Source organism: Enoplosus armatus, chromosome 22 (assembly GCF_043641665.1).
Source record: "Enoplosus armatus isolate fEnoArm2 chromosome 22, fEnoArm2.hap1, whole genome shotgun sequence".
Lineage (NCBI taxonomy): Eukaryota > Metazoa > Chordata > Actinopteri > Centrarchiformes > Enoplosidae > Enoplosus > Enoplosus armatus.
Genome location: NC_092201.1, coordinates 14534775 through 14554683, shown reverse-complemented (window position 1 = coordinate 14554683; position 19909 = coordinate 14534775). Strand labels below are relative to the sequence as shown.

Sequence of the window (19909 nt, the reverse complement as noted above, 5' to 3'; positions counted from 1 at the left end):
CCTGCTCCTTCTTATTTAGCAACAGTGTCACTTGAAAGAGTGGAAAATGGCTGTTGTGATCTGTGTGTGTGTGTGTTAACTTCTGCACTATCTGCCGATGCTGTAGCATCAAGGTCATCATTATCTAGAACATGCAGGGGAAGACAATGGCTCTGGTCTCCTTCAACAGCCCACTTGTGTTTGTTTCTTGTGTGGAGTCATTTTGTTATTTTTAGGTCTCTTTCCAGTTGGCACCTGATTCAATTACCTTTAGACTGACTCACACTCTGCCAGGCAGTACAAGCAGGTGAGGAAAAAAAGCAGAGCCTTTTTGATGGAGCTTGTGATGCCGCCTGCCTGCGCCCAGATGATATATTTTGTAGTCCTCCCTATTTTATCTGTCTCATCCTCTTTGCTGAATTTAAATTGGTTGTGTGTGTTTGGTTTCTCTGCAGGCCTCTTTAACAAACGATGACGTGATCTTCCTGAAGCTTCATGCACCATGGGACGTTCTCTGCCGCTACGCAGAGCTCATGAACATCCGCATGCCTTTTAGGTGAGACGACACACATTCCTAAAAGTGTCTTATAATAGAAAAAACGAAAAAGGCACCATGTGGAGTTTTCTTAAAAGTTATGTGTACATTCAGAGTGTCTCTCCAAAGGTCTAGAAAACATCTTTAATGTATTTCCTCCCTCATAAAACACTTGCAAAGCTGATTTTTTTTGTTGAATATTTTAAATTCTGCATTGTTTACGTCCATGTTTGCTAGCTTGTAGCCTTCTTCTTCGCTGCCTTTGTTGGTGCATTGCTGCAATTCTTTGCATGTTAACGTCACCAACTGTCCAAACTTTCGTCGAAACAGGGGCCCATTTGGAAAAATATTGCTCCACAGCGCTACTAGTGGTCGAAATACTCCAGTGGCTACCTTTAATGATTGTATTATAAGCAGCAATAGCAGTAATGGTAAAAGTAGACCTGATGCTTGTTGCAGCGACAGAAGCAGTGATACTAATGGTAGTATCAGTAGTAGTACCATTCGTTCATGTTATTGTCCTCATTACTGAGCTAATTATTCCCGACGTGTTACATATTCCAGGAGGAAAATCTTTTACATGCACCGACGGCACAAGTTCATGAGCAGGTGAGTGTTCGGTCAAAGACGCAGCATGAGATCAGCTGACGGAGCAGAACTCTGCTCCGGCAGCTTTAACAGGAACTTCACTTGCAGGATGGAGAAGCGCATCAACAAATTTCGTGGCTGGCTTCCCCGCAAGCCCATGAAGTTCGACAACGACACTCTGCCCGACCTGGAGGAGAACGAGAGCTTCACCGCCCCCTTCAGTCGATCAAGGATACACCAGTGAGTTTGTTATAGCGCTGCCCTTGTGTCGTCCCTGAGAAATGACTTTTGTACTTTGTCCACTTGAAATTCTCTCTGTTGCCTTTCTCACACAGACACACACACACACACACACACACACACACACATAGGAAATATCATTCACAGCAGGCAGACTTGTAATGAATGGTTCATTTCACTGCAGTTTCATCATCCACAACAAAGACACTTTTTTCAACAATGCCACCAGAAGTCGCATCGTCCACCACATCCTCCAGCGGGTCAAATATGAGGAGGGTAAAAGTAAGATGGGTGAGTTCGCCCCTGGGCATTATGGCAAATTGTAGAAATATTCAAAATGAAATGGGAAATGGGAGCTAACTTAGGAAGGTGTGCAGAAAGAAAGAGGATGAAAGAAATATAGGATCTTACATTCAAGTTTAAGGCATGCTGTTGTGCCTTTACACTGGGGATTTTGAATGGTGGTTTGAATTTCAAATAAAAAGTAACAGCCCTAGCATCTGCTGCACTGTTTGACTGGCAGCATCAGGCATCCGTTGCTCTGCTTTCATGATTCCCTGGTTTTGATTCCAGGGCTTAATCGTCTTTTGAGCAATAATTCATATGAGGCAGCCTTCCCTCTTCATGAGGTAAGTGTGGCTGATCTCCGTAAAGCCATTCATTAAATACATTCTGTCTCTTTGTGTCATGTACATGTACACAGTCATGGATTCCATGTTTCTCCATGTCTGTGTATGTGTGTGTGTGTGTGTGTGTGTGTCTGGACTAACAGGGGAGGTACCACAGCAAAAACTCCATCAGAACACACGGAGCGGAGAACCACCGGCACCTGCTGTACGAGTGCTGGGCCTGGTGGGGGGTTTGGTACAAGTACCAACCGCTGGACCTCATCAGGTGACTACGTTCAGACATTTAAAAAGGGGTCTAAATGTCACATTTAAAATCAGAACATCATGGCGGGGAGCGGTAGCAGTAACACACCATTTCTCTCATCTAGAGTTGGTTTTTATCACAAGCCAGCTGACTTTGAATAGATGTTTGCAAGGCTGCGGTTGACTACAGCTTCTCTCTGAACTGTCAGGATATAAATGTGCTGTTTTACCAGATACAAGTATTTTCAGGGATACTCAAACTAAAGTATACCACGAACCCATTCCTCTTGTGCTCTGCTGTCGCTTCAGGAGGTATTTTGGGGAGAAGATCGGCCTGTACTTCGCCTGGCTCGGCTGGTACACAGGGATGCTGTTTCCTGCCGCTCTGGTCGGCCTCTTGGTATTCCTGTATGGCATCTTCACGCTGGAGCACTGCCAGGTCAGGTAAACACGCCTCCTCTCTTTTTCTGATAAAAATATGTGTCCCTAGAGTTGGTAGTTGTTGTAGTTGAAGAACAAGCCTTATCTAAGCCTTATTCAAACTGTTTTTGCTGCACAAATGCTCTGTAAGTACAGATCAGACTGTTTATTTACTGACTATTTAGTGCAAAAGTCAAGTCACTTTGCTTAATGCAAAACTAATTTAGCATTGCAGATAAGGCAGCAGAGTGTGGAATTACCTTAAATGGAATAAATATCCTTATTCAGGATTGTCTGGTTAGAATAAGTGTAAAGGCAATAACATAACTTTATCAACAACTTATATATATATATTAAAAAAAAACTGAACATACAGTATACGCGCACTCACATTCGGTGCTGTACTTGCTTGCATTTTTTCAGAAAGCTCAAAGTTGCATTACTATGTTGCCTAAAGGCACCTTCACTGTTGCTGGACATTGTAACGCCACCTGTACCGGAGTTTGATGAGCTGAATGTTGTTCTCCAGCAAAGAAATCTGCCAGGCCACCGACATCATCATGTGCCCCATCTGCGACCAGTACTGCCCCTACCTAAGACTGTCAGACAGCTGCATCTACGCCAAGGTACTGTCCCCACAGCAAGGGGGCAACGTGTTCCCCCACGGCGATTTGCACTTTGTTATTGTACTCATGGAAAGTGTGTTACGAGTCAAAGAGAAATATTAACTGTTTCTATCAAACATTTTAGCATCATGTTAAGGATTCCCTTTCTTCTTCTCAGGTCACCCATCTCTTCGACAACGGGGCAACTGTTTTCTTCGCTGTATTCATGGCTGTTTGGGGTAAGTCGACACATTCCTACACACACTTTCCAGGTGTTTGAAACCCGCATTAATAGATCGGGGGAAGCACAACAAGCACAAAACGTTGACATATTACCACCATAGAAAGTTCAAATGGCTAACATATTAGCAGAAAGTTGCCTATCTACACTCCCAGCAAACACACAGCAACTATAACATTCTTCTGGTGTCATGTTTCTGTCCGCCTGGTGACTCTCGGTCCAACAGTCACACTGCTTTTAGCTCTGTTTTGGTCTCCACCAGCTGGAAGACACCTCCTCAGCTGCTAAATGTTCAACAGCTAGTCGCTGCCTTTGTGTGCCGTTTTATGAGAGCTTTTACTGAAAGCAGCTGCCTTCTGCTGCTGGAAGTGATACTGATGAAACAAAAACATGGAGCCGAAAGACACTGAAACGCACCGTAGAACTGAGGGGGATTTGCTAATGCAAATGCAAAAAACAAATGCAAACCCATCTCTGTGGGTTCATTACTATGATCAACACCGGTCCCATTACACATCGTCATTCAACCCATTGTTGGTATAAAAATATTGATTAGTGCCACTTTAACTTCCTTCTAACTTTTTTTTTATTGTTGAAAAACAAAACTCATCACTACAAAAAGTGACATTATTGTAAACAGATTGCACACTGTTTAAAAAAAGGATGCATTCACTATATTCACCGTGAAGCTAACCTTCAATGTCCACATTTTCATTTACTTTTTGGTAAATGCCAGGAGGATCAGCGCTGGACAAGGTCCCAGGGTATGGAAGGTGCAAACAGGGAGTTTGCGAAGGGCTCATATTCTTCAACTGCTGCAGACGTGGCAGGTGATGATGAAGCAGCAGCATCATCATCACATAGCTGATAGCCGGCCTGTTTGTGAATGTCTAGGTGGAAGGACGACGGGGCTGAGGGGGATATAAAAGAGAGGAAAATGAACCGAAAGTCACTCTGCTGAAGAGAAAGTTATTTTCTATCCTGTTCAAGCTACTTGACTAATGTGCTGTTTGGCACAGTTAACATTTTCAGTTATTCTTTATTCCATGCCATCTAAACATATTTAATCTGAATAATACGGGTACAAAATATGCTAGAAAATCAGACCTTGGGGGGCATGAAATATGTGATTTGTGTGTTACAGGGAGTTGCAGTTACAGTAAACCTTTGCAGGAGAGTTTTAAGCATAGAAGCAGATGTACTATCTTTTATTGCTACTCCCACACATGGATCTTGTCATATCAGTCAGTTCATATTGATATGAAATATTGGCTGCGTCCTGCTTCTTTATCTGTGAATTGTTAAGATAGAACAAAACTGCTATTGCAGCAAAACTAAATGCTCACCAATGAGTTGTTTAACAGTCTCTGGGTGTTTGAGAGCCTCTCGCACTCTGCTGTCGAATCTCCAACATCTCAGCATGACGAACAGAGCTAAACACAGCTGGAGGGTAAAGGTCAACACGCCCAGCGCGATTATGGTGTTGTTAACTGTTGAGGGTAAAGAGGAGAGAAGCAATAACAAGGTTGAATGTGGTTTAGTGGCTTAGTGCAGAGGTGAGACACGAAACACTGCCATTCAAACTAAAGCTGAGCCTTTACAGCTGTACGGGAGTTTAACTGTCAAAATCTAAAAGATGCACAAATCAAAAGTGAGGACATGTTAGAGTTGTTTCATTCATAGACCGTAAGTGCTGTGGCTCTCACGCTACATATACCTACTAATGACAGCAGCGCGGGCCCTGTCGCATTAGTGTGTGTTAATAATTCAGAGACTCGCAGTGGAAACTATCAATTTCACACTCATAAATGTTTGACGGTGAATTTCAGATATAAAGGAACTAAAATGAAGTCAAGGTAAAGTAAAAAAAAACAAAGTTGTATGAAAAAAAATGTAAAGCAAAATACTGTCGTTTTTTAATGTGAAGGCATTACTAGTAAAGGTTGCTAAAATCAATCCTAGATCCCGTATAATTTGAAGCTACAGAATCATAAACTTTTACTAGTGTGATGTTTCATTAGAACAGCCACAGTACCAGCTGAAGACAGGTGTGGTGTTGACTCCCAGTGGGCGACCTCTGGCTGAGAGAAGCCCAGAGTCAGGTTTTGCTTCTGGAGAAATCCCATCAGTCAGATCCCTCACTGCTCCAGGAGCGTCCCTGTGCAGCCGGGCAGAGGCATTTGCTTGTATTTACTTAACATCCTGGCAAAGACGAACGTTTTCTTCTGCGCAATAAAAGGATCAAACCTGTTTAATATCTTGTTTCAATTTGGCTTTGAAGAGAAGTTAATGCTGCCGGGTGAACAAGCGTTGGTGTTGTTTTTGTGAGTGTAGTGCCGCCGTATGATGCTGTGTGGCGCTGTAGAACTTTAAAAGCGACATTTGAACCCAGGAGCAGGATTCCATTCAAAAACGGTGGCATTTATTAACAAAAATATTACTGGAACCAAAAAACTGAGAAGTTCAACAAACAACTTGAATGATTAAACCTGTAGCCTCGCAAAACAAACTGCCATCTACTCTCCTACTACTGAACAGAGAACAACCAAAAAAAAAAGGGACTCATGAGTACTTTAATAGAATGCCGTTCACCACAGAACCAACATCACAGACAGAACAAGATAAAGCAATCATACATCACTACAGCAGGACTGACCCCTTTTAACAGGTCACAACCTTTGAAACACAAATAAAGCTACACAGACTAAGCAAACTGGTGCTATGTTAACTGACTAATGAATTAACTGAAACTCAGAACTAAAAAACAACTGCTAATGTTGAGAAACGAGGCCATGTGACGAGGAGAAAAACAGCAGTGAGCAAATGAAAATGAATGTTTCATATGCGTCGCATTTCGTCTGCTTCTGCTACTTGCTAAGATTCACAATCTCTGTCATGTATTTATATCATGTATTCATCTAAGATGTCTAGTCTTGATAGAGCTCCGCTTCAATTGTGTGTGAAGATTATAAACAGACTTGATTTGAAATTCCAAAGACAGTGTGTGTGTGTGTGTGTGTGTGTGAGGGCTGGGAAATGCATTTAACTTTAAATGTAAGCGACGGAAATGATGCGTTTGATGTGTGTAGCAAGAGAAAAATATCGCAAGGTTTTAGTGAGATGTTATCTCTTAAAGGCCATTTAATCCTGTCAGTGGGATATTAAATGTTTATTCTGAGGTCAAAAGGCCAATTCCTAACTGTAATGGTCTGAGTCTCCCTCTTATCTTGTCTACAAACTAACAACCTTGAATAAGTTACAGACCTCTCAGTAATAATAAGGGATAAAACATAAAAACTGTACTGTATGGGTGCGTTAAAAAAAAACTTTGTTCAAATAAAGTGCAGACTACAGAGTGAAATACAAAGCGAGACATATGCATACTTATACAGACGCATTACACATGTAGAGATCATCACACAAACTAATAATCTGACTAAAAACATGCCAAACCGATATTGAACTTTTGTATAGGGAAGAATGTTAAACTCTATGAAGAGCGGCTGTTTTCACAGCTGCACAGACATGCCAGAGCCCAGTCTCCAGTTTAAAGAAAAGTCAAACCAAAGTAACGTACTGACCTCAACAGTCACTGCTTCTCTGTTTTGGAAGTAGCAGTTGCTGCTGCCGTCCAAACGAATGTACTATTTGGCTCAAGTGCAGCAGAGAATCAGCTCAAATCCCTTCATTAAGGTTCCTCAGAAGTGTGCTCCCCTGCTGCCTCTGCATGGGAAGCGATGCCCTTCTCAGACAGCTGAGTCCTCACACTCAAAACATGTTACTCTGCGTTCAGCGGGCGGATGTGGACCCGACGGAGGGAAAGAAACGACAAGCGTTTGTTTGAAATTCTCCAGACAAAAGCTTCTGATCAGAGTGGAGCCACAGCAGAAGTGCTGCTGCAGTTGGTGGGGCACTTAAACGTGGGCAATAAGTAAGCTATCCGCAGGACTTTGTTCTACCCTCCATGCCTGAATTTCACCGTACGAGCCACTACAGTATCACTTTGCCCCGTGATAATTTCAACACTAGTTATCATTAGTCATCCAGAACTGAGCCAATCACATGCAATGAGCCAATCATGTGCAAAGAGATCCGGATGAGATTTGATCATGGCAGCGCCTTTTGGGTCACATGAGGGATTTTGGTTTGTAAATTGGGGTGTAAAATGATGTCCAGCACTGATACTTTTGCTCTTTGGGGTTTGCCTGCTGCGCAGTGAAACATTAAAGCTCTAGAGGAGCTTATCGTACATACATCTTTACTCGAGTCACATTTGGCTCATATAGGATGTAACAAATGAGCTGAAAGATGAGTCTTTCAGCTCATTGTTTTGGTTTTATAGCAGTTGACTTTACTGTTTTGGTTCATTTTCATAGCTGGCAGCAGTTTTCAACAAAGACGCTCTGATGAGCCCACTGCACACGACCTGCCCTTTTTAGTTAGCCCGTTAATGACTATCATTACTATCATTATGACAAACATTTGGGATCATTCAGCTGCTAAAAAGCCAGATATTTCCCTCAGGGGTTGTTGGAGATGAAAAACAAACTGGATTTACATTCTATCCATCCAAAAAAAAGGATGCTAACGCTCCTCCATGCCTGCTGGATGTGTACGTAGGCAGCTGCTTGCTAACACGGTCCCCATAACAACTTTATAAGATGACAATGTGTTGTTTACAGCTTGTTATGCTGCCCCCAAGTGGCCAAAAGAAATCAGTTAATACAGCTGTCAAGACACAGCAACAAATATGAATGATAAGAGCCAGAAAGCACAAACGTGTGAAATAGTGTTCAAAATAGAGTAGAAAATAGAATATGTGGCTCCCCAAAACACTCAGGGTGTTTTACCAGATGTTTAAAGGATGTATTATCAGATCCTATGAGGAGCCAAGTACCTAAAAACACATTGTCAGTTTTGTCAGTGACACAGATGGTCCCGTGAAAAAAACCCTGACGCTGTTTCATTCGTGTCTTCCAGCGACAGTCTTCCTGGAGTTCTGGAAGCGACGCAGAGCCGTCCTCGCGTACGACTGGGACCTCATTGACTGGGAGGAAGAGGAGGTGAAGTGCTCACTCCATGTGGTCATTTGAAAGAGTGAAAAGTCGCAGCCCTTTATGCTGTATTTCTGTTTATTCTTTCTTCTTTTTTTTTTTTTTGTCGTTTGATTATCTAACGTTTGATTTTTGGCTTTCCCCAAAGAGGTTTCAACTCAACCAATGACAATATTTCTGCCTTGAGACATGTTTTTTCCAGTCTTTGCCAGGCATATATTTGAAAATATATATAAATATACTGAAAGCCTGCACCAAGGGAGCCCGTCTCAAATCAATGTATGACTCACTAGAAATGCACAATTTCAACACGTCTGCAGTGACAACTCAGACCCCTACACAGTTGTCCTACTGCAATTTGGTTTTGTCATAATGTTTCGGGTGGGTTTATAATGTTCTTGCCTGTCTCGTGCATCAACCTCCAACCCTCTTTTGTCAATCAAACTGGTAAACGTGTTCTTTGAAAGGCTCGCCGTTTGTGGGTGTGAAAGTGACTCAGAGTCTCAGTCTGCTTTTTTCCAGAACAGAAGAAACTCTGGTTTTTGGTCCTGGTTATAATCTTGGGGCGTCAGTGACAAGGGATCAGCTCGCACATGCTTATCCCTGAAATGATTTATATGGCCCATTTCGGGCAGATCACTTTTGTCAATGTATTCCTCCACATTGTCCGTACATACAGAAACACCCGGTAGCCTATTCGCAGTTTTTTTTTTTTTTTTTTTTTTAAGTTCTTCACATGAGAGAGTATGCTCACGTGTCTCGGGCCGCTCTCTTTCAGGATGAAATACGCCCCCAGTTTGAGGCCAAATACTCCAAGAAGGAGAGGATGAACCCCATATCTGGGAAGCCCGAGCCTTACCAGGCCTTCACCGACAAATACAGTCGCCTCATCGTCTCAGCGTCCGGGATCTTCTTCATGGTGAGCTTCTGAATGTCAAGTGGCAGATGTTCCACTCTCACCTCTTTGCTTTCCCTGTCTTACTCTGTTTCTATGCCTTTGTCAACTACCTGCAGTATTTTATATTGCTCCATCCAATGATAGACTTGTATGTACAGTAAGGTACTATTTCCTGTTTTCGTGCCTATCGTAAAGCACTTGATAAACGCATCTCTACAGCGGAAGTGCAATGCGACGTTGCTGTTTCATTGTTAGTAGTGGTGTTTTTGCATGATGTCATCACTATGATGTCACAGATACTGGTGGTGATTGCCGCCGTGTTTGGCATCGTCATTTACCGTGTGATCACTGTCAGCACCTTCGCCGCCTTCGGCTGGGCTCTCATCAGGAACAACTCTCAGGTGGCGACCACGGGGACGGCAGTCTGCATCAACTTCTGCATCATCATGCTCCTCAACGTGGTGAGTTTCTGCTGTCCGTCCACAGCAGACGGAGATGAAGTTGTGCATAAGAGGTTCCAGGCGGTGACAATCGCAACACACCACAACCAAGAAACAAGTTGCCTTTGATTTAACTTCTTCCCCCACTAATGGCCTCCAACGCTGTGTTTTCTTTCTAGCTCTATGAAAAAGTTGCTCTTCTCCTCACTAATTTAGGTAAGTTGACCGATTGCACCAGCAGCTCTAACATTCTTGAGGCTGAAAGAGCGTTTTTAGTGCAGCTCAGTAGGAGCATAATGACTTTGTATCCAAGTATTTTCATCCATAAACTTGTAATTGTCATGTAATCTCATTAGAATTGATTGATTTATTTGAATTTATCTCATAGGGACGATGAGTGATGACACAGTTCCAATACAGAGCCTGAATCTGATGTGCTTAGAGTTTATAGCTATTGCTAATTTTCAACTCTTGTCCCTAGTTGGGCTTTTACGTGGTTTTACAGGTAGTTTAGTCCCTTTACTCAAAGTGTGTAAGGTCTGCATGCACTTGTGAAAGAACTGTGCTGCTCCAGTATCTATACCTATATCCGAATTGATTCATCAGTCGATCTCACCGTTCCTCCTTTCTCTCCGTGCCACCACAGAACAGCCGAGAACAGAGTCGGAGTGGGAGAACAGCTTTACCCTCAAGATGTTCCTTTTTCAGTTTGTCAACCTCAACAGTTCAACTTTCTACATCGCCTTCTTTTTGGGAAGGTGAGCAAGTCGTGCACACCTCGCAGATACCGCGCGGCATGTGCCACTGCGGAAGTGACGCATTCATGCATTCAGTTTTTCAGTTTTCTTTCAGTCACAATAGATGCACAGAGTAATAATGGTAATAACACTGTTTCGAACAAAAGTAATGCAATGCACTCGGGAAAAGGTGGAGAATAAACGTAGAAAAAGACAGATGATTAAGACAGAAACCAACAAAAATAAACAAGAGACAAGTCAAAGACATTTTACAGCAGAAGTTGATGACTCTTCAAGTGTTTTGAGGTTGTTCAGTTTGTCTAAAACGGCTCGTTTCAGACAGAGGGAAAGGGGGGGGACTGAGGGGCTGCATGAAGGGCCAGGAGGAGATAAAGAAGGACTTTTATGAACTGTGAATCATGCAAAGCTACTCTAGTGGAGTCCCAGAATAAAGACATAGAGCAGAAATGAGCACAATATGGGACCTTTAAACGTTGACAGAGGTGCAGAATCTCAAATCTACAGGGAGGTTGTTTGAGAGAATGTGTCAAATCTAAAACTAGTCTCACTGTAGACTTGGGAAAAACAACAACAACATAAAAAGAAAGTAAGTGGCTGCATTGGTGGAGGCTACCAGAGCTGATCTGGGCTGTCATTGGGCCTTCATCTGGGCTTCAACATCCCATTGACCATTGCTAAATCTGCTGATGTTGAATAACAGTAAAGCTGCCACCTGACAAGAAGGAAAAACAAGACTTTATTTTAAAAGATTATTGTTTTTTTCCCTGGTTGACAGATTCACAGGCCGGCCTGGTGCATATCTACGCCTCATCAATCGCTGGAAACTGGAAGAAGTGAGTCATTACTTTGCTTTTCCCATGGGGGAATAACAGCAAAGCATTATGGGTCTCAGTATTTCTAAATTGGACATAAAGCTATTACTGTATGCCCAACAACCAGACATTTAACCCCCACCAGCAGCAATCCTTGCTGCCAGCAGTACTTACGGGAACATGCGGGGGAAATAACAGGGGACAAAAGGCCTGAGCTGGCGCTTTTAGGTGCCGAGCTAATGTGCTCCCACTTGTTCCCACGGCTGCTGAAATGGAAATGGAACAAATTTCGCCGTAATGTGACATGCATAGTACAAGTGCAGCCTCGGCCGTGCAGAATCATGACTGCGCTCGGAGAGATTAGCGGCTTTAATGGACATTTTCAAAGCTGGGAAAAGCTGCAGGGGCACGTCTGCAAGGTGTTGCAACAAAACATTTTGATTAGAAATTCATATTGGTGTCAAAAGTGCCTATGTAATGTACCTATGTGCTGCATGCAGCATAAGGCTATGTAATAATGTCGGAAGGAAGAAATTACAACAACACAAGGAAACACAAACAGGTTCTCTGCAAGTATCCTTCATCAGTATTGTAAAACAATGTAAAAAATACGATACACTTTACAATCTACCAAAGGAATATGAAGAGATGGAAATGACGGCCAACAGATAACCAGCACAATGAGTTTTTATTGACTGACTCTACAGACACAGAGAGGGTGTCCCAATTCCATACTACTAACTGGAAAAGTGACATAATTACATATATATAGAGAACACATTTTAAGAATACATGTATTTTAAAAAAAAACACACAGTATAATAAACATGAAGGACTCTCATACTTCAAAATGTACATGTGCGTGTGTAATATTGTAAATGCAGTATAATCCTGTATCCTCTGTTGTGTTAATGGTGCTTATATAGAACTTTTGGACACGCTCCGACATCACCTGGGTCTGTGTGACATTCCAGTAGACTGAGACATTGTCCATTGTCTCTCTCTCTCTCCCCCTGTTGATGCAGTGTCACCCCAGTGGCTGTCTCATTGACCTCTGTATGCAGATGGGGATCATCATGGTGCTAAAACAGACCTGGAACAATTTCATGGAGCTCGGCTACCCGTGAGTTCCAGAGGGGGGGGTTTCTTTTATAGCCCTCAAATGTCAGACGTACCGAGATGGTCCTGAACAACGAGCAAATAATTAACAATTAAAAAAAAAAAAAAAAAAAAGATTAGCAGCAATATGCTCAGTCAGATATACCGGTCAGCCGTACCAGTCCACTGTATTCCTGACTGCAGCGTAATAGCGGAGGAAATTAGATCCACTTGTTTCTGTGCCGAATCAGTCGTTTCTCTCATCTTCTGCTGTGGTTTGTCCTGTTGTTGTTCTCGCTAGGCTGGTCCAGAACTGGTGGACCCGGCGGAGGCTGAGGAGAGAGCACGGACAGAAAGCCAAGGCCAGCTTCCCACAGTGGGAGAGGGATTACAACCTACAGCCAATGAATGCCTATGGACTCTTTGATGAATACTTAGAAATGAGTAGGTTGCAGCTGAAGGGCCATGCATTACAGTCAAAACATTTTAGCGCCACAACCTTAAATATCAGGTTTGAGGTCAGCCCAAATGCACTCGACAGTTCAATCTGGTTTAATAATTTTTATTTTTTTTTCCATTTGGTGTCTCAGCAGCTGCGGTGCATGTTATGGAACTGTGACACTGCTTTGCTGTGGATTGAATTTGGGCTGGGAGCTTTTCCACATGCTCACATCTTTATTGTTGTCCTCCACTGTCTTAACAAATAAAAACACTTGATGTGAAAAGGACATACAACAAAATGTCATGTCTGTAAAAACGCGTGTAATGTGAAAGGGGTCGCTCGGTAGTGACAAACCCATAGCAAATTATTGCTCAACTATGCAGTTTCCTTCAGCATTTTAGCGTCTTTCAGCTTGTTGTTTTGGTTTTCCAGCTCACAACTTTATTGCTTTGGTTCACTCTCACGTGAAGCTTCTTTTCAGTGAAAAGGCTTTGATAAATCCGCTGTACACTACCTGCCCAGCATAGACAATTACTGGAATTATTGGCTAACTGTTTGTTAGCCATGATGAACATCTGCAGGAACTATGGAACCTGAGGGCTCGTGGGTTTTTGTGTTTTTGTTTCAGTTTTGCAGTTCGGCTTCACCACCATCTTTGTGGCAGCTTTCCCCCTAGCCCCCCTCTTAGCGTTGCTCAACAACATCATTGAGATCCGTTTAGACGCCTACAAGTTTGTCACGCAGTGGCGGCGGCCTCTGCCCTCACAAGCCAAAGACATAGGTAATTTAAGAGGTTGCTTTGTTTCCTCAGGCGCAAGAAACGTTTTGTTATATTCTAGGTTTCATTTCGTGTTTAATTGTATGTGTTTGCGGCAGGGATCTGGTATGGCATTCTGGAGGGCATCGGCATCTTGTCTGTCATCACCAATGCCTTTGTCATCGCTGTTACCTCAGACTTCATCCCTCGCCTTGTTTACGCCTACAAGTATGGACCTTGTGCTGGTCAGGGACGAGCAGGGGAGGGGTGAGTGATGATCGAACAGTGGTTCATTTTTTTTTGTTGTCCTGTTTTAGATACTGCAAGCAATGGATAAAATGTTTTCTCGTGTGTTCTTCAGGTGTATGATGGGATATGTCAACGCCAGTCTCTCAGTATTCCGGGTGTCTGACTTTGAGATGAAATCACAGCCCAAGACTACTGGCTCCGATTTGTTTGGAAAATCTGTGAAGTATTGCAGGTAGGGCGTTATAATATGTCGTCATATGGTCTTCCATCCATTGCTCTAAAAAAGAAATGCTTGTCAGAAGTGTATTCATTCTAACAGGATTTGGCTGCGAGCATTTGCGCGACCCCAGGATGGATCGCATAACCCTATTTTGTGTGTGTGTGTGTTCATCCATCACTTTATTAATGATCCCTATTAACAAACACCCAGGCTCTTACTGAGCTCCACATAAAATATACATCACAAAATAAATAATTCAAACAGGAGTGTAGACATAACCCAGAAGCCAACTTCAACAAGAATAAATAAGCACACAGAAGGTCATTTCAAGCAAAAGTGTTCTCAATGTACACAAAAGCAGTGCAATATTTTTACATAGGAAGACAACCTAAAGCTAAAAACATCTTTTTAAGCTTAATGACATTTAACATCTCCAGCAGGTTTGTTGAATCACTTGCATGAATAGATATTCCTGCGACTTTGCGATGACCTTTGAACACATCTCTTTGACCCCTCAGGTATCGTGACTACAGGGATCCTCCAGACTCTGCTGAGCCCTACTCATACACTCTACAGTTCTGGCATGTTCTGGCAGCCCGGCTAGCATTCATCATTGTATTTGAGGTCAGTGTTTTTCATCTCATGACAAATGACATCGAACAGCAGGCTGGGTTCGGAATGGACTGCTTCATATAGTTTTGTCAGTGCTTTTTTACCTTTCTGTGTCCACCCGTGAGTGCCCCTCCTCATCTTCTTCCAACAGTTTTCACAGCAAATGAAGTTATAAAAGCTACTAAAAAGGTACGGCTCTGGCATTTGTGATAACATACTCTGTTTTTGCAGCATATGGTCTTTGCCATCAAGACCCTGATCGCGTATCTGATCCCCGACCTTCCCAAGGACCTGCGGGACAGAATGCGCAGAGAGAAATACCTGATCCAGGAGATGATGTATGAGGCCGAGTTGGAGAGACTGCAGAAGGAGAAAAATGCGAAGAAGAAGAAAGACAGGGCCCATCACAAGGAATGGCCTTGAATGCGCCAACTGGTACGGACGGATATTCAGAAACAGTTTGTAGAAGAGTTTATTAAGATCTGTTCATGACTTGACCTCTCCTGAACAGGGATTGTCTAATCACAGCCTAACCATAACTAGGCACTGTCAACCTTTTGGGTTTTTCCACATGTTGAAGTGGCGCGCATTGAGCTGTAGCAGTGAGCTGTTTTTCCGGTCAAAAAGGGCAAAATCAGAATGTGTAAGGAATGGATTTAATTGCATATTTATCTGCTCTAACGTAAGCTGCAATCATTAGCATGCCAGGCTAACTAGCTTACTACCTGCAGTAGTAACCAAGCTCTACTTCTAAAACCAACAAGCGTACCATTAACTGATTACATTAGTAGGAGTTGGGCTTTATAGGTTACTTTATAAAATAGTCCAGTTTACATTTAGTGTATCTACTCTGTAGTATTTTCCCACTGTGTGAAAGCCCTGTATGCTATCAGAGTTTAGGCTAATGTTAGCATCTCTGTCCGGCCTCAGCCACTGTTACCAAAGATAATGTTTGCCAAACACCTCAATTAATCCTCGCTCAAAGCCTTTTCTCTTGTAACATTAAAAATGGAAGTACTGCAAGTGCGTTCAAAGGAAAACAAGAGTTTGCAGTAGAATAGTAGATTTTAAAGTATAACGCTGTATGTTTCCCAGTGTTCACAGGCCTCACCATATAGTCTCTCTTATTCCCAGGTTATCAGCTGGTGTTTGGTTTTCACTGCACAGTGGAGGAGTGGTGGGTTTCCTGCATGATACTGGACCCCCATACCTTCCTCTTGCCATGTCAGACCAGCACCTCCTAGTGGACAATAGATGAACTGCACTCAGCAGGGCCACAGCGACGACAGAGCCCATGTGTCTACATACATGACGGATGTCCCCTTGAACATTTGGCAGCGGGTTTTGCTACCTTTTTTTTTTTCTTCCTCCAGATAGTTTCTACCACTTTGGACTCACAACAGCGTATGTCTTCAGATCCTGAATGTAGATTTCGAGCAAGACTAAACTTTTACAGATTTCTTGTATTAGATGAGAGAAATAACTCTCCCGAGCTTACTGAATGACAAACCCTGTTTACATTTCTCCTTGTTTAAGGAGTTCACAGTAATTTTTCGCTTTATTGTAAATAAAACATATTTCAATGAATGTCAGGCCATCTGCTCTGCTAAAGTGTAGTGCAATAAAAACTAGAGAGTACAATTTCTTCAGAAATTGTGGTGGGATTGTTGGCTGCTGAAAAGCTGACGCTGAGCTGTATCGCTTCATGTATAGCTGGGCACTAAGCTGCATTGCTTGAAAAGCTGGAAGCTGGACTGCATTGCTTTATGCACAGCCGGGAGCTCAACGGCACGGCTGGCTCAACTCTTTATGAAGGAGCAGTTGATTGAGTTGGAAGAGTAGGAAAGGGATAAAAAGGTGCAAAGGTGTTGAAATGAGTTACAGTGTAAGGACTTAAAAAGGAGCTTAGGAGATGAGGTGCCATTTAGGTATCTCAGTTGGAATAAGGGTATACTATCAGCTGAGGTCTGAGCCCTATAAACACTACAATTAGAAAGAGTTGTTTGTGTGTGTGTGTGTGTGTGTGTGTGTGTGTGTGCGGGCTGGTATTAATGTTTTGGGGACATAAATCTGTTTTCACAGTCACATTGAGGGGACTTATGGACTTACTCCTTATGGGGACAAAATGCAAGTCCCCATAACATCTATCATAATATTTTAGGGTGAACACTTTAGTTTAACGTTAGGGCAAGGTTTGGGTGAGGGTTAGGTTTTAGGGTAAGTCTCCAGGGAATGAATGTAAGTCCATGTAACGTCCCCGAAAGTATACATTTAAACATTTACGCATGTATCTGGACATATTATGTGCGAATTTGTAAAATGAGTTTCTTTCTTTGAAGGGAGATGACTTGCTCGGTATGTCAGATCGGTCACCCACTAGAGATTCACGCGAGAGGCAGGAAACAAAGACAGGAGTTGAAATGGAGTTAAAAATGTTGAAATGTATGTAAATAACACCTGTGTTTATCTGTAATGAAGCTACCGACAAAAGACAAACACATTAAGTAATTTAGTCCTCAAAACATTTTGAAGTTGAGCGGCGTGAGCTAGAAATAATAAAGGATAATAAAGAGAAAGATTGCAGCTTGCTCAGCAATCCCACCAATAAAAGTTACTTATAGACCTGTTCTATCCAAGCTGTGGCTGCTGTCCACAGTCGGCTTGAATTGGAAATGCTCTCCACCTAACCTTAGAATAATAACTGCAGTAATAAAAATCATTTATTGTAAAGACATTTGACTGGACTATGTGCATCTTTTGTTAAGTTTATAGAGTCAAGTGGAGGGAAACACCAGTCTGGTCATTTTGGTCATTCTTGTCAGAAACAAAAACACCCAACAAAGCCCAAAGTGCTGACTCAGATGAGGAGACAGGTATGAGGAAAGCTGGGTGTTAACTTAAAGGGCAAAGGGAAGCTTGGCTGACATGACACGAGACAGGGGCTGGAGTCAGAGCAAGTGGGACTGCAGGGGCAGAGGAGAAGAAACCTTAGTCTGGGAAACAGGGAACAACAGGACGGCTGGGAGCGTAGACCAACTGAGGCAGCGGCTGCGATCTGGCAGTCTGGAGGTGGCTGGGCTGAGTATTAGTAGAGGTGTTGATCGTGGAACAGGTTGCAGCTGGAGGGCTCAGCTCTGACTCCAGCACTCCTGACTCCACTCACAATCACACACAGGGAGAGAGCCAATCAGGAAGGCCGGGGAGGGGGTAAAGGTGAAGTAGCAGCAATAAATGTAACACAAAGAAAGAATGCTAATGTAACATAGCGAGTGTTTTGGTGCACAGCAGATCAGCTGAACAGGCAAAAATGTCCAATTTGTCTGCAGGCAAGCACACAACTAACTACTGTGAATAAATAAATAAATAAATCATGAACAATTACTTTGGCTTAAGAATATTCCTATTTTCCCTGTAATTAGTACCAGATTACATCGTTTTTTTCCTGGAAACGTCTTCGAAATTACAAGGACAGTTTTGGAAAACACATGAAATAAAGTGTTACCATCTATCAAACATTATATAACATTTTTTTGTTAGATTTTCTACTCAGTTTTTTGAGATACTGAGGTCATTAATCGCCCCCAATGTGATTTTGTAAATTTGACCAGAAGCCATTTTCGCATTATTTATTCATTTATTACGTTTTATTATTTAACAAAAATCCCTACATGCTAATTCAAAGCCTTTCCAATTTTGCTAGGTAAAAACTCTGCGGAGAATATACTATTTTGTTGAATTTGTATTTTAACCGATGAGGTCTAGGATTACTGGAATCAGCTTATACCCACCAAGTGGAAGTTTGCAGTTGTTGAGTGTAAACTCCTCCCTGGTTGCTAAAACCCGCAAATTCACAAAAACAATTGCGGAGGACATGACCTTGGTGACCTCGGTGTTAGCTTTGGCTCTGGGGAAAAGATTAGGGTTGATGAGCCAAACCAGCATTTCTCTTTTAACACCACCAGAGGGCGTCAGAGTGCTAAATCACACTTCAGCAGCAGCAGACTTTCACACAGATTTATTGTCATACTTCTCATAGTAATATCATTTAATAATAATGATAATAACACCACTATTTTAGAATAATAGAGTAAAACATGAATAACACAGAATAATACAAATTGAAGGTTTTTAAAGATTTCTGAGTGAATTCAATGAATGAGCATTGACATCATACGCCTGTTTTGAACAGATATTGTTGAATTAAACTGAATGATCAGTTTCTTTTAGTCAACCAGTGAAGAGGTGAAAGAGGGAAATGTGTCGACTGTGTTAAACCTCCACACATCTTTTGTCTGAATATAAACTTTGTGTTGTGTGCAGCTGGCCTCAAGGCTAACCAGCTTGTTATTCCCTCTTAATGCAGATACGTGGGCTTTTGCAATCATCCTCATGACGTCGTAATTCACACAACACCGCCTTTCATGAGTCTGCATTTAATATTTCAACGTGTGAATCAAAACTCTTGATTTTGTCCGACCACACAGTGCCACTGCAGCTGGAGTTGGACATCCCCGCAGATGCATTTTAATACCCAAACACATCTGTTTATCCGACGTCGATCACTATCTGGTCATTTTGAACATAGAAATAATGATAGATTAGAGAGCAGAGGCTTGTCCTCCGGCATGGATTACTCGAGGTGGCCTTCGCACAAACTCCATTTTGATTATTAAAAGCAGGGGACAGAGGAGGCAAACTGTGTTTTGTCTCCTATCGAGGCGACTCTTCCCCCCTTTAAGAGGATTATCCCTGACACACGCTCAGGAGTTACGTAAGGCTGTCAGAGGATAATATCTGACATTTCCTCATATGCAGTATTTTGGCAGCTCGGCACTCAGAAATCAGTGTTGTTGAGCTGAGGTGTGGCAGAGCGGTGAGTATGCAGGGTAGAATGGACAGCACTAAAATTCCACTAAAAACATCCTACAGCAGGCCATTAGCTGCTATTGTTGGAGCTCTGCAAGTTTTCTTCTTTGTTTAGTTTGTTTCTCTCTCCTGGCAAATTCTCCACCAGTGGGCAAATAAACCTAACCTACTTTCATTTGACGCTCTCTCTCTCTTAGAAAGAGGAAACATGACGGCAGGTGCG

The 19909-nt window shown here is 42.4% G+C and overlaps 1 protein-coding gene across 1 annotated transcript in view; it reads left to right on the top strand.

The window, feature by feature from the left end:
- Positions 1-16368, top strand: part of LOC139304874 (anoctamin-4-like) — a 31161-nt gene extending 14793 nt beyond the window's left edge. The window contains exons 7-29 of the mRNA XM_070928769.1: positions 435-535; positions 1079-1123; positions 1211-1342; positions 1527-1633; positions 1916-1971; positions 2115-2236; positions 2524-2658; positions 3164-3260; positions 3418-3478; positions 8461-8543; positions 9313-9453; positions 9729-9893; positions 10052-10088; positions 10519-10630; positions 11406-11463; positions 12468-12565; positions 12842-12984; positions 13611-13763; positions 13859-14006; positions 14101-14220; positions 14727-14832; positions 15052-15255; positions 15955-16368. Coding sequence (XP_070784870.1) covers positions 435-535; positions 1079-1123; positions 1211-1342; positions 1527-1633; positions 1916-1971; positions 2115-2236; positions 2524-2658; positions 3164-3260; positions 3418-3478; positions 8461-8543; positions 9313-9453; positions 9729-9893; positions 10052-10088; positions 10519-10630; positions 11406-11463; positions 12468-12565; positions 12842-12984; positions 13611-13763; positions 13859-14006; positions 14101-14220; positions 14727-14832; positions 15052-15243 — 2412 coding nt within the window. The 3' untranslated portion in view covers positions 15244-15255; positions 15955-16368. The remainder of the gene's footprint in view (positions 1-434; positions 536-1078; positions 1124-1210; positions 1343-1526; positions 1634-1915; positions 1972-2114; positions 2237-2523; positions 2659-3163; positions 3261-3417; positions 3479-8460; positions 8544-9312; positions 9454-9728; positions 9894-10051; positions 10089-10518; positions 10631-11405; positions 11464-12467; positions 12566-12841; positions 12985-13610; positions 13764-13858; positions 14007-14100; positions 14221-14726; positions 14833-15051; positions 15256-15954) is intronic.
- Positions 16369-19909: the final 3541 nt, after the last annotated feature.